The sequence below is a fragment of the Pezoporus occidentalis genome, unplaced genomic scaffold, assembly GCF_034315485.1.
Source record: "Pezoporus occidentalis ecotype Australia unplaced genomic scaffold, CSIRO_AGI_Poc_V1 ctg48, whole genome shotgun sequence".
NCBI lineage: Eukaryota > Metazoa > Chordata > Aves > Psittaciformes > Psittacidae > Pezoporus > Pezoporus occidentalis.
Window position 1 is genome coordinate 1501257 of NW_026915813.1, and position 12154 is coordinate 1513410.

The window sequence follows — 12154 nt, forward strand, 5'->3', positions numbered from 1 at the left end:
CTACCTACATGCTGCACTTGCTTCTTGTGCCTTACTCCCAACTGAGAGCAGCTCTGAAGCTTGCTGACTTTTCATAGAAAACAGCTAACTATTTAATTTAAAAGTGCTTATTACCCCCTCAGCATTCAGGTACCTTGAAGAATCAAGAAAACCTATTATCAAAGTTACAAACTGGAAAGATGATGCTCATAAAAAAAAATTCCATGTGGAAGGGAAGGGATCACCTAACTCTTGATAGCCTGCTTGAGCCTTTCTATCGTGAAATTAAGCAGACTCTGAGGACAGTTTTACAAAGCATTAAAAAGCTTTGTAACTAAAAAACTTAGTAACGTGAACTAGACCTGGAGTTTCAGAATCTAATGCCCAAATAAAAATTAATGTTCAATCATGAAATAGGCGTCCAAATGCCTTTGTAGAGATCTGAGTGCTAAGCAATGACATCTACTGGGTTTCAGGTAAATTTTGCCTCCTAAGACCTGCTTTAAAAGGAACTTGAAAAGAAAAGCAAAAATAAGCCACCAACACCCCCAACTCTTGTAACACTTGGTGTTTGATTGGGTTTATTTTCATGCTATAATTTACACATACCATCAGAGTTTTCTGACTTTGCCATGAGGTTTAGTTTTCTTTTCATATTAAGACTTCTATCACTATTCTTAAAAAATAAAATTTATATATATCTCCATAGAAATGCATTACCAGTGAACCCAGAAACCAGAGGCAACTCTATTCTAGTAGGTCAGAATTTTCAAGAGAGACAAGGAAACCCATCATGACCTGGAGCTCGCCATTTGTGGGGAGGTGGGAGATGTTCAGACAAAGCAACTGAAAGTCAAAATAGGTCTAAAGGGAATGGGAGGTCAGGGGAGTGTCACGAGTCTTCTTTCAAGTCATCAATCCTCATGTGCATCTTGAATGACATACTGAGAAATGTGGAGAAATGCAAGCCAGAACCATTTCAGGTTTGCCTGCATCAATTCTCAACAGACTCCCATTGGCATCTCTTCCCTTTTCCCTGCCTCTTCCTCCTCCTTGGTGACTGCACACACACCTCCCCGTGAGCACACAGGGGTGCTTGGCCTGCTGCAGTTCCCCACCACCACTTCACTTCTCCCAGTCTATATTCCCCATCCTCCCACCACAGCACCTACTGCACAGGTGCACAAGAAACCCCTGACTTAATCAGCTGCCACTCCTCCTTCCTTCCATTTCCTCAATCATCACCCTACCTGCTAATGCATTCACCCGTACTCACTTAAAACATATTCAACAAGGAAGCAGTTTATGCTGTCACATACAAAAATATAAGTTGTGCATTGCTATAAATATACTGAATGAAAGAGCACGTTTTCCTTCGTCCCCTAAAAGAGCATCCTGGGTTTACACAATCCCCTTTTTGGTTTCCCCATTGTCCACCGAAGATGTGAAGTTTGATTCCTGTTCTGCGCTTGATTTCCTCTCCCCCGAGCAGTGGTTCATTTCTCGCATTTCTAAAGATACTTTATTCCTTTTGGCAAATGCCTGGCTGATCTCATGAAATGTCTTATTTTTTGTTTCAGGCAGCACAAAAAACAGGTAGGTAGCTCCTGCAAAGCAGATGGCAGCAAACACTAGGAAGCAGTAGGTCTGTAAACCACCCTGCGGATAGAAAAGAAAGGAGAGGGTCATTACAAAAGGGACAAAACTCAGAGGCGAATCAATACCAGGAATGGTTTGAAAGGATAAGATGGGTGTTATGGAGCAATTTTTAATCAAGTACAGTAAGTGTTGGTGTTCATTGCAAGTCAGTGTTTAGAAGTTCATAAAACACATCAATTGCTAGTTCTTCCAACACTGTCAGTAGCCCATCGATGGAGAAACGGGTTCCTGGCAGAGGGGTGCAGAAATGCAATCTGGATGATGCTGGGAGACATCAGAGTGAGTTCAGGCAATGGAGGGTGTGAGAAGAACAGGTGGCATCAGGGCTCCTGCTACGTGCATGGCTTAGCTGAGCCTTGTGCTGCCATGGTATTTCTGGATGTGAGGCAGACGTTTCGCTGGGTTGTTCTGCACACTGTCTCACAGTTTCTAGGTACAAAAAACGAGGCATGACTTTGCAGTGTGGGAAACCTGCCATAGCCAAGGGCATCTGTGTCAGAGTAGTTAGAAGCTTTGGGATTTGCAAAATAAACAAGATAAAAACCCCAAATGGCAGACATCAAAACCCCAAATGGCAGACATCTGTATGATTTCTAAAGTTATGGGATCTTACAGCAGGACGAAAATCCATAAAATGCACTTCTTTCATGCTACAAACTCGTGGATGAATTAACTGAAAATGAAGTACAGACCATATTTGATTATTTGGATTTTGCTTCACTGCAAAAAGATATTAAAGATGTAAGTGAATTAATAAACTGATTATAAAGTCTCTCACCAATGAGTAGCAGTTGCACTTCACTGAAATGTAAGTATTTCTTGCCTAGTGAGTATTAGGTTATTTAATAGATTCCAGTTATGTTTCATTAGTACAGTTTTGAAAATATTCGATAATTACTATATTGCCAGCTGTGCTTTGTTGAACTAGGAAGAGGTTTGGTATTGTGGCTCTAGTGAAGCCACTGCCAGCCCCTGAGGAAACCTCCCTTCCTCCTGTATTGATTTACCTCATTCCTGAAACGGAACATCCAATGAACCTGTACTTTGACTTGTTTTTATTAACAAGGCAGAATTAAACCGAAAGGGGTATCTTCAGCTCTAAAAGATGGCGACCTTTCCATGGTGCCTTGTGTGAGGTTATGAACAGTGAATATGAGGATACCCAGACCCCTCACTCATCACTCCAGGTGTTGCAAGGCAGAGGTTACCCCAGGGAAAATCACTCAGGACAAGAGAGGATGCAGGTGTAACTTCCTATATATGCATATTTACAGTTGCCATTAAAGGTATGTATCTGAAACAATTAAGACAGAGGTAGAAAATGATGTAACACTGACATATTTTTAACACACTCCCATCATCATTACCTATGACAGCCCTACACTGCAGGCTGGTTAAGCTTCCTGCTTTGACAGCTCAGGATGTATGTAATTCCTAGGACTACTTTTATGCTTCACTTTTCAGCATACATCATATAGTGTGGAAGAACATGAATTCGTGTGTGGAACAAGAAAGAAAAAAACCTTTTCTGTAGCTGCTTTTTAATGCCATAGTTGATTGCCAGCCTGTCTAATCATAATGTTTGCTGTGGGTAAATCATTACCTAGTTCAGCCCTTCAACTCCTGTCTCTCATAAGAAAAGCTGGAAAGTGTGTCCTCTGATAGTGATTATGGACTCTTCGGATCATCAATGCTTTTTTTGTTAAATCCTAGAAGCATGAACTCCTGAACAATCTGATAATCACAAGCCAAGAGCATGGGTGATGAGGGGGAGGATAATATTCTGGCATGGCAACAGATACGACTTTCAAGCTTATACAGAGGCAGAAGCAAATGGATTTAGTAGACAGGAAAAAATAACCTCACAGTGCCTCATAAATCATCCTGTCATGTTAAGAACTCAGATTTTGCACCTGCATCTTCTGCATTTGAAATTGTTGTTCAGCTGAATGGTAGAGCTTTTTTATACTTTTTATGCTTCTTGGCATTATTTCACTAACTACATGGGATAGAATCCATAAGGTTCAAAAAATTGTATCCACCTGAGGAGTAGGTTGACTCTTAATAAAAAAAAACATATCCAAACAACTGGAGGGGAGGGTTAAAAAAGGAAAGGAAGGGTGGGGGAAGGAGCAAGAGCAAGCCAATTCAGAATGAAAATTCTAACTAAATACAGAATAAATTCAAGGAAAATATGCGGTTTCTGTTACTTCTCAGCTTTCCCACATGAGATGGGTTACTTCCTTACACTCAGTTCCTAGCAGCATTGCATCAGCTCTGGCCACGCAGGAGGCACTGAGCCAGCCTCATCCAGCCCCCCTGCCACATTCACTCAGGCAAGTCTCTTCATCCTGCCTGCATATACTGCTCAGAACAAGCTGCCACCTTCACAAAGGTTCTTTTCCTCCTCCAACACCAGACAGACTTGCCAGAGCTGGGAACGCACATCTTTAGTAACACTTGAAGCCAAGCTTTTACATACAAGCTTAGGTACCAAAAGGTTAGAAGGAAGACAGAGCAACGTACTACAACAGTCTGCGCTTCGTAGCTGTTTTTCCTGAACATTTATTCAGTACACCCACCCACATGGACATCCAAGGTTCAAAGTTGCCAAAAGTTTCAGATGGTTTCCTAAATAACACCAGCTTTGTCTCTTGATAGGCTTATAGGTACTAATTCAAAGTCAAGGTCAGAGACATAGCTGAAGATCATTGAAAGGTCATATGAGGTTTATGGAAGGTCATCTGTCCATGTACACAGGTCTGCAAGAAAACAGCACTCTCCTGAGGAAGGCACCCTGGATACCTGCAGCCTGTTCTTAGTCAGCAGGTTAATAAAACCTCTCCAAAGCAGGATTTACATTGAATTTTTCAAGGCGAGGGCTATTGCTATATGCGATATTTAAAAGTTAAGCATAGACTATTAAACACATCACCATCTATTTTCATACCAGTTTTCTAAGGAGGCTATTTAAAACACAGCACTTCTGAAAATGTCCTGCCAGCTGAATCCTGAATTACTCATTTCTATCGTCTCTTTTCTGGAAACAATTCACCTAAGCCATGCCTGAAATTACCACAGAAAAGAACCAAAGTTGAAGGGCTCAGGAAATTCCCCAAAATCAGATCCCAGGCATGGCAAGCAATCAAACATGACTTTTAGGATGAGATAGAGATACATAAGCGAGGTGTGTGAATAAGTAGGTGCAGCCCAGACACATTTTCTTAAGCAAACAGGTTAACAAACATATTCCCAGCTCATGTAGGGCTGCTACATGTATCAGGTAGAATACACAGGCATTTCCTTCACCTTTCTTTAAATAAAATAGTAAAGAAACTTAACTTTGAAAGTAATTAAATAATACTTTTTAATTTTAACTATAAATAGACTTGAAGTGCTGAGAATGAATGAGCAAAAGAGCTCATTTTTTCAAGCTAAAAAGTATGCTGAAACAAACAAAACCCTGGGCATTTGAATGATCTGATTTCTCGTTTTGATTAAAAAAAATTAACAATTTGCCACTTCTAAAGTCTGCCAGCTGAAAACAGTCTTCCTGCTAATAGCTTACGTGCTGTGAGCACCACAGTCTGGAAAAATACAGAAGTAGTTGAGTGCTGTTTAACGATGGCTGCTTACTGACTTAACTCATTCTGTAGCAAAGGTTAAATTCAAAGTAGGACTGTGGGACTGAAACCAAGAAAATAGATATTCTAGGGCAGATACAGCAAAATAAATAAGCAAATGAATAAATTCTGAATCAGATTTAGCAAGCTTAACAAACAGAACTTTGAGATCTTCCCAGAGAATCATAAAATGTGATTCTAAATTCTCAACTTGCAATATCACAATCCCTTGCCATTGGCGATGAGTGCTTGCATTTGGAAGCCATGAAGATTAGAGTCATTAAATGAGGGTCAAACTAGATTTTGAATTGGCAAGGTCAAATGGTAATGGTTAGAGGTCTCACTAATACGATCAGCAACAAAACAGTTATTCATGTGGACATTTGACTTTACTTACTTTGCTTCAAATTAAAATAACACACTGAAACAAAGGGATGAGAAAGTTCGTGTCCTTTGCCCCTTGTCCTTCTTCAGTTTCAGACATAATTTAAGGTTCTGCTGAAGGTGCAGGACAATGAAGGACAGAGTGTTAAAATATAATGCATGAAATATATTTCTTAAGTGAAAAATAGAGACATTTTAGACAAGAGCTTTCAAACCTAAACCTCACAAAGTCACTATCTCCTCATAAAAAAGTTAACAGATCCTTGTATTTTATACTTAAAATGGATTGCTTCTAATAAAGAGCATTTTTTTCCTCATACCTAACCTTCTGATAGCTGCATTTCATTTTCTCATCTTTGAGGTGAATATCACCCATTTTCCTTAATACAGGTGCAATGTAGTTACTTTATCAGAGGTACTTGCAAAAGCTTAAAATAGCTTGGCTGAGGGAATATATGCACAGTCTGCTGTGCAAAACTTTTTTATTGAAATTCTTGTACTGCATAGTAGAAAAAGTCAAAGGGTAAGGAAATAATAATAAAAAAAAAAAGACAATATTGCCAGGTAAATGAGTGTTTATGTACAAGAAAGAAAATCCCAAGTGTAAAAATAAGGAAGAAACAGAGTAGAAGTGCAGAAGAGCCTCCAGTAACAAGCGGAATGCCTCAGAAGTATTACTTCACAGGCAAAAATAAGTTGGTTTCTGAAAGGGGGGAAAATAATCATGCATACAGGTCTTTGCTTCATCTTAGTAAGAAATCTTGTAGCACTTGTATCCCATGTGTTCATTGTTTGAATTTTCTGAGAAGAAAAATATTAATAGAATTTTTTATTTTAAAGCCTTTCCTAATGTTTCCTGTCACTCAGAATATTCTATCACCTTGCTGGATGAACTTTCCTGTGAAAGCACACAGGAGGGTGGGGTGCAACAAGACAGTGCCAAAACTGTCCATCAGTTTCTCAGATATTATTGTAGCTTGCCCCAAGTCTAATGACTTCTTTGTCCACCATAAAAACACGTCTTTTCCATTGCCACTGGTTTTCCAGTGAACCCAACAGGAATTAGAGAGGTCAGTCGCTTGGTTTCCCTGCCTGAAGATCCGGACACCTATATAAAACTTCAGCTTTTTATGCAAATCTTCACTAAAGTCTGAGTGTCCACCTCTGGAACCTGCAGTACAATAGTAACCTGCTTTATCAACATGCCCCAACTTCCAATTACAGGGAAACAATGCAGAAAAAAGTAGATGATGGAGCACAGATGTACAACTTTGTAAAATCAAGCTGTTTTTTTATAACTGAGCAAAACGTTCAAAGTGCACGGTGACATTTACTAGTCCGTGCAAAAATGATATATTCTACACTATTGCTCTGCCAGAGAGCTGCAAAGCACCTTGCAATTTGTTACTGTTATTGCCTCAGTCTTGCTGCAATAATCCTGCAAGAGAATTATGCCTTTTTATCCCATTTCGGGATAACACAGGTTTCTCCCATGACAGAAGTAAAAGACAGGAAAAATTCCTGCAGCATTAGGGACTGTGTGTAGGCCCAGAAAGATGAAAAAGAGGTTCCTCCCATTTCTAAATGAACCTCATTGCTGTCCTATATTTCTTTTTACCTAGGAAACAATAGCAGCAATTCAGTTCTTTGCCATTTCGATAGCGAGCTGCATCATTTCCTAGTATAACCATGCAGAGAGATTTGAAGACCTCCATTGATCACTTCCCCAACACTTCTAATGATTTAAAATCTTTCTCTTTCCTTGCTGCCGACAAGTAGCCCCAGGGTGCCAAAGGTAAAAGTCAAACCCCCAGCTGGGGGTAAAATCAGCTTTCTACTTACTGGTCATGTAATCATAACTGGGTATTCCTCTACAATCCTTGGTTATTGGAAACATTTTTATTAGGAGGAAAGCAGGAAGATGAGTTGTTCTAGAAAATTACTAATGGGATAGAGAAGGAACCAGAGGAGCAGTAAAAATGAAGCTGGTCTCTCTGGGGCAGAAAGGTGGAAAAGGAGGGCTTCTGGGTGGTCAGGTTTGGTTGCTGGGATGGAACAGCCAGGGCAGAGGTTTCCCCTGCTAAAGCACGCTCATCAGACTGAAGGTAAGTTGAATGAGGATGGCAAAAAAGGGTACAAACCAGAGACAAACATAAGCTCAGCCAGATGCTATCGCCATAACCCAATGAGAGGGAGAAAGCGCCTGGAGCAATGGGATGAGCACCAACAAAGGTAAAATGAGGGATATCTCCAGAAACAGGTACAAAACCCCAAGAACATGCATTCTGGATAAAAAGGACTAATTTCCCTAGTTCCGATCTGGTTTACATCTGCTTCCAATCTGTTACTGGGGAAGGAAAGCACATTATTCGACAATAATATGTAGTATATCCATGCTAAGATTCAAATTTTGGTAAAATATATGACAATTTAAGTATTTATTGAATATGCACTGAATATACAGCTTAACTTTGATGCTGAAAAAGATTCTGCACAGTCTTCCAGAATGAGAAAGTATTATGACAGAAATTTGTAAGAAATAAAGACTCTGATGGCTGAAGGATGAATTTAGTTAAATTTAAAACAGAAATAGATGCAATTGTTAATTCATCAATACCTTATTAAGAAGTATGAAATCCACTGGAAAACTTCAGCAGTTACTGAATACTATACATACGAGACACACTCTAGTGCAATTAGGAAATACTTTTGCAGAAGTAAGTCATCTTTGATGACTTGTACCTTAAATCGGACAAGAATATATAGGTTCCTCTGGTCATATTTGGTGGGTTTTTTTTGTTTGTTCGTGTTGCTGTATTTTTGCTTGTTTGTGTTGGGCTTTTTAACCTGTTTGATTGATTTTTTTGTTTGTTTTAATAAGTCACTACTGCCAAAGGGAAAATGACGTATTTCTTCTCATTATCCATGAAGGAGGAATAGAGGAAATAGTAATAAGCTAACAGAAGGATGAGTAAGATAAACTTGAAGGCCTTAAGGTCATAGATTCATCAAATTTCCAAGGGTGCTTGATTCTTGCCCAAGTTGTTCTAAAATTCATAAGAAAATAATCGATCTTTTCTCCCTCCTCAGTTGTTCACAGTTCACTCTTCCTTTCTCAAACCTTTTCTTCAGACAGAATACTTTTAGGTTTGCTTCCTCTCACTTCAAGTTCATTGCAATTTTTGCTGTTAACTTCCTCTACATTTTCTTGCACTTTTCAATATAATTTAGCCTAAACCATCAATACGATATTCCTATTCCTACTATTCTGTCACCATTTCCAAGGAGAGGGGTAATTGCGGTTGTCTTCTACCTTTTTTTTGGCATTTGGATTCTCCTGCCACCACAAGCTGCAGCAGCCCTTCTAACAGTGACACTGATGAATCACAGTAACAACCACAAAAAAGGCTTTAAGGAGCCTTAAAGGAGTGTGTACACTTAATGAGAGACAATTCCTGCTCTTAAGGTTTCAAAATGGCAATAAACTAATAGAAAACCAGGAACACAGATGCCAGCTAGCCCATTCCCATTATTAAGGTAGCCTCAGTTCTTGGCAAATATCTGGCTGCCCGTCTTTTATAGATCTCCAGTAATGAACACGCTACAACTTCTCCACACATCATTACACAGCTACACTATTCTCATGATTAAAAGCTTCCCTAATATCATTCCTGATGCAGGTCTCTGAAATTATAACATGCGTTCTCTCTGCTTCATCACCTTTCATGCTGGTGAAATCAATGAAGAGAAATAGGTCTTGATCCAAGGTAAAGAAAGAATGGGAAAGCAAATGCAAGTGGATCTGACATCCCTGAAAACTTTCTAAACTAAGCTGGGTATCAAAGCACATCCCTGCTAGCGACGTTATATGAACTGACTCTTTGTGATGCTTCGTTACTGCAGAGGACCTTGTGCTGGACCTCACTAAAAGCAAACTTTGCATTCACTGTATTAATCAATAAAAGACTCAACTAAATACAACAAAAAATGATAAAAAGGTTTTATTATGCTTCATGAGGGTTGCAGAAGCCTGAAAAAACAATGCTATGCTCATATCTGACAGGCTCAAAAGCCAGCTGGGATGGGGAAACATGCAGGTAAGGAGCTGGATCCTCTGACTGCTGCCACTATTCAGCTCTGAACAAATGGGCAGGCTGCTGGACATGGTGCAGACAGCAATAGAATAGCATTCTCTGTTTTAAAAACACATACTATAGTCTCCTAAGTGTTTTACTCTTTCTGTACAACACAACTAAAAGGAGTATTGCATCACCAGTGCCATCATCTGACTTTCTGAATGTGTGGTCTCATCTACCATTGAATACTCTGTGCTTGGTCTTGTGGGTTAAAGCATGGTATCTGAATCTGGTACCTCTGTCGTTGATTACAGTCATAAAGACTGGACCAGTAAACATACTACCTATGAAACTGGGTCCAAGTGCCCTGTTGAAAGTGAAACATATTGTTTCCAGATGAGCAGGAATGCAAATTTAAGTTACTTGCATTTCAAGACCCTCTTCTGAGAATAGATTTAGGTGCATAAGAAACCCCAGCTTGGCTTGGGGTGTGGAGAAGTAGGGAGAGATGAAGCATCATTGTTGGAGATTGTGTAGTGCTAATATAAAAAGGGAACTACAGGCACTAATATTGTTCCTAATGTGTCCATATTTAGTAATCAAGCAGCTCAGTGCAGGAAAATAGCTTTGCATAATTTCCAAACTAACACCTTTCTCACTGACAGTGATGAAGATCCTCTTAACTGACTTTGACCTTAAAGAATACTTATTCTCATGTCTACTAAACTAACATTCACACTTTCATAGTGTAGAGTCATTTTCCAGGAAAGAAAGTTAAGATTTGATATCTGTCAGGCTCTACATGCTGGAACCACAGCCAGGAAACTTAAGCCACGCAATCTCTTATCCTGGGAAAAACAGAAGCCACATAACCACTGCTGTAATGAGTCTAATTTAAGAGGCTTGCAAGTGCAAGTCTTGATTAAAACCGCATATTGCTAGGAAGAAAGCACCCAGAACACAAAAAAGAGACCTTCAAAATTCTTCTTTATGCTGCCTATAAACAGGTATGCTTTTGTTCCCGTGTAAAAAGCTCGCTTCTTTTATTAAATCTCTTTGTGAATTCTAGTCAAAGACTAATTGGTGTAATGGATTAAGCTTCTTAGCAACCTGGAGGGTTTAAAAAATACCTACAATGTAATTACTGAAAAGAATGCTTCAGTCTAACCGCACAGATGAACATATTACACGTAATGAATTTAAAAATTAAAATGATATGTTCTTTCCCCCCTAGAAATTCCGTTGGCTAAAACAAATTGTGGAATGAAGTACTCATTATTCTGCTAGTGTTATCCATTCTAGTCAGTGTATTTAACCTGAAAATCTGACATATTCATGTTTTTATTCTGAGATGTGGTTTATATATCATTATAAATGAGATTAGAACTGAGACGTATCTGAGGCATTTAAATAGGAAATCCCCAGTGATGAGGAAGACCTTCATGTAATGTTTTGGTGCAGGTGGGCTTCCTGCTCCCCTTGCTGGGGACAGTGCTTGTTTTACCCCCGGCGTGAAACATCTTCACAGTGGCTTACTGCTACAGGAAATAACAGTAGCATCATTGCTACTCATCCTCTCATCTAAATGGCATTAGTATTTTTCTCAAGAAGAAACTAAAGCAACTGGTTGCCTCATATGAATTTCTGCAGACTATTAATATCGCTGAACTGCAATGTATAGGGTGAGAAGTGTCCTAGCTACACCTGCAGATCTATCAGGAAGAACCACCTGGCTGCTGCTTGCTTATTCTGAAACATGGTAGAGCTTGAACACAAATGACTCCACTATTACAAATATTTTGCACTCTCATATGTACATGAAGTTCATTAAACAGGAACTTAAAATGGTCCAATTTTGAATTTGTTTTTCTTCTATACATCTAACTGTAAAATCTCCCTTTTCTCTCAAGATGATCAGCTCATAGACTCGTCTGTCCCATAGGCAGATGATTAATTTTCTAACTATAGTGTCACAGAGGGAGAGTAGAACAGATGCACCTGTAAACATCCAGAAAGCATCAATTTATCAAGACAGAGTGAAACATTTATCATGATTTACCCTGTAAAATACACTGATGAGCAGCAGTAAGTCTCAATTTGCTTTCACTTCTTCACTTTTTAGTGAGTTTTATTCCAACTCAAGCTTGACAGTGAATAATATTCAATTCTAAAACTGAGATTAAAACTATTCTCAGAAAACAGCCAAACTCTGGTCACATTTTAGCTACTGTCAGTTTTGACTACTGAGTCCTCTGCATTTAAAAGGAAACTAACAGACTTACCAAATCTTGGGGGTTTTTAAGACCCAACTGGACAAGGTCCTAAGAAACCTGGTTTGATCTCACAGCTGCTCCTCTCTGAGCAAGCGGCTATACCAGAGACCTTATGAAGTCCCTTCCAGCAGGAGCAATTCTATAATTCAATCCACAATTG

At 39.2% G+C, this 12154-nt stretch overlaps 1 protein-coding gene across 4 annotated transcripts in view; it reads right to left on the bottom strand.

Annotated features, from left to right (window-relative positions):
* Window positions 1–658: 658 nt before the first annotated feature.
* SLC2A9 (solute carrier family 2 member 9) overlaps window positions 659–12154 on the bottom strand; it is a 121695-nt gene continuing 110199 nt past the window's right edge. For 3 of the 4 annotated variants that reach the window (XM_062636374.1, XM_062636373.1, XM_062636372.1), the window contains one exon: window positions 659–1638. In XM_062636374.1, the coding sequence (XP_062492358.1) occupies window positions 1381–1638 (258 nt within the window). In that variant the 3' untranslated portion in view covers window positions 659–1380. The remainder of the gene's footprint in view (window positions 1639–12154) is intronic. The other variant, XM_062636376.1, reaches the window with a different exon arrangement.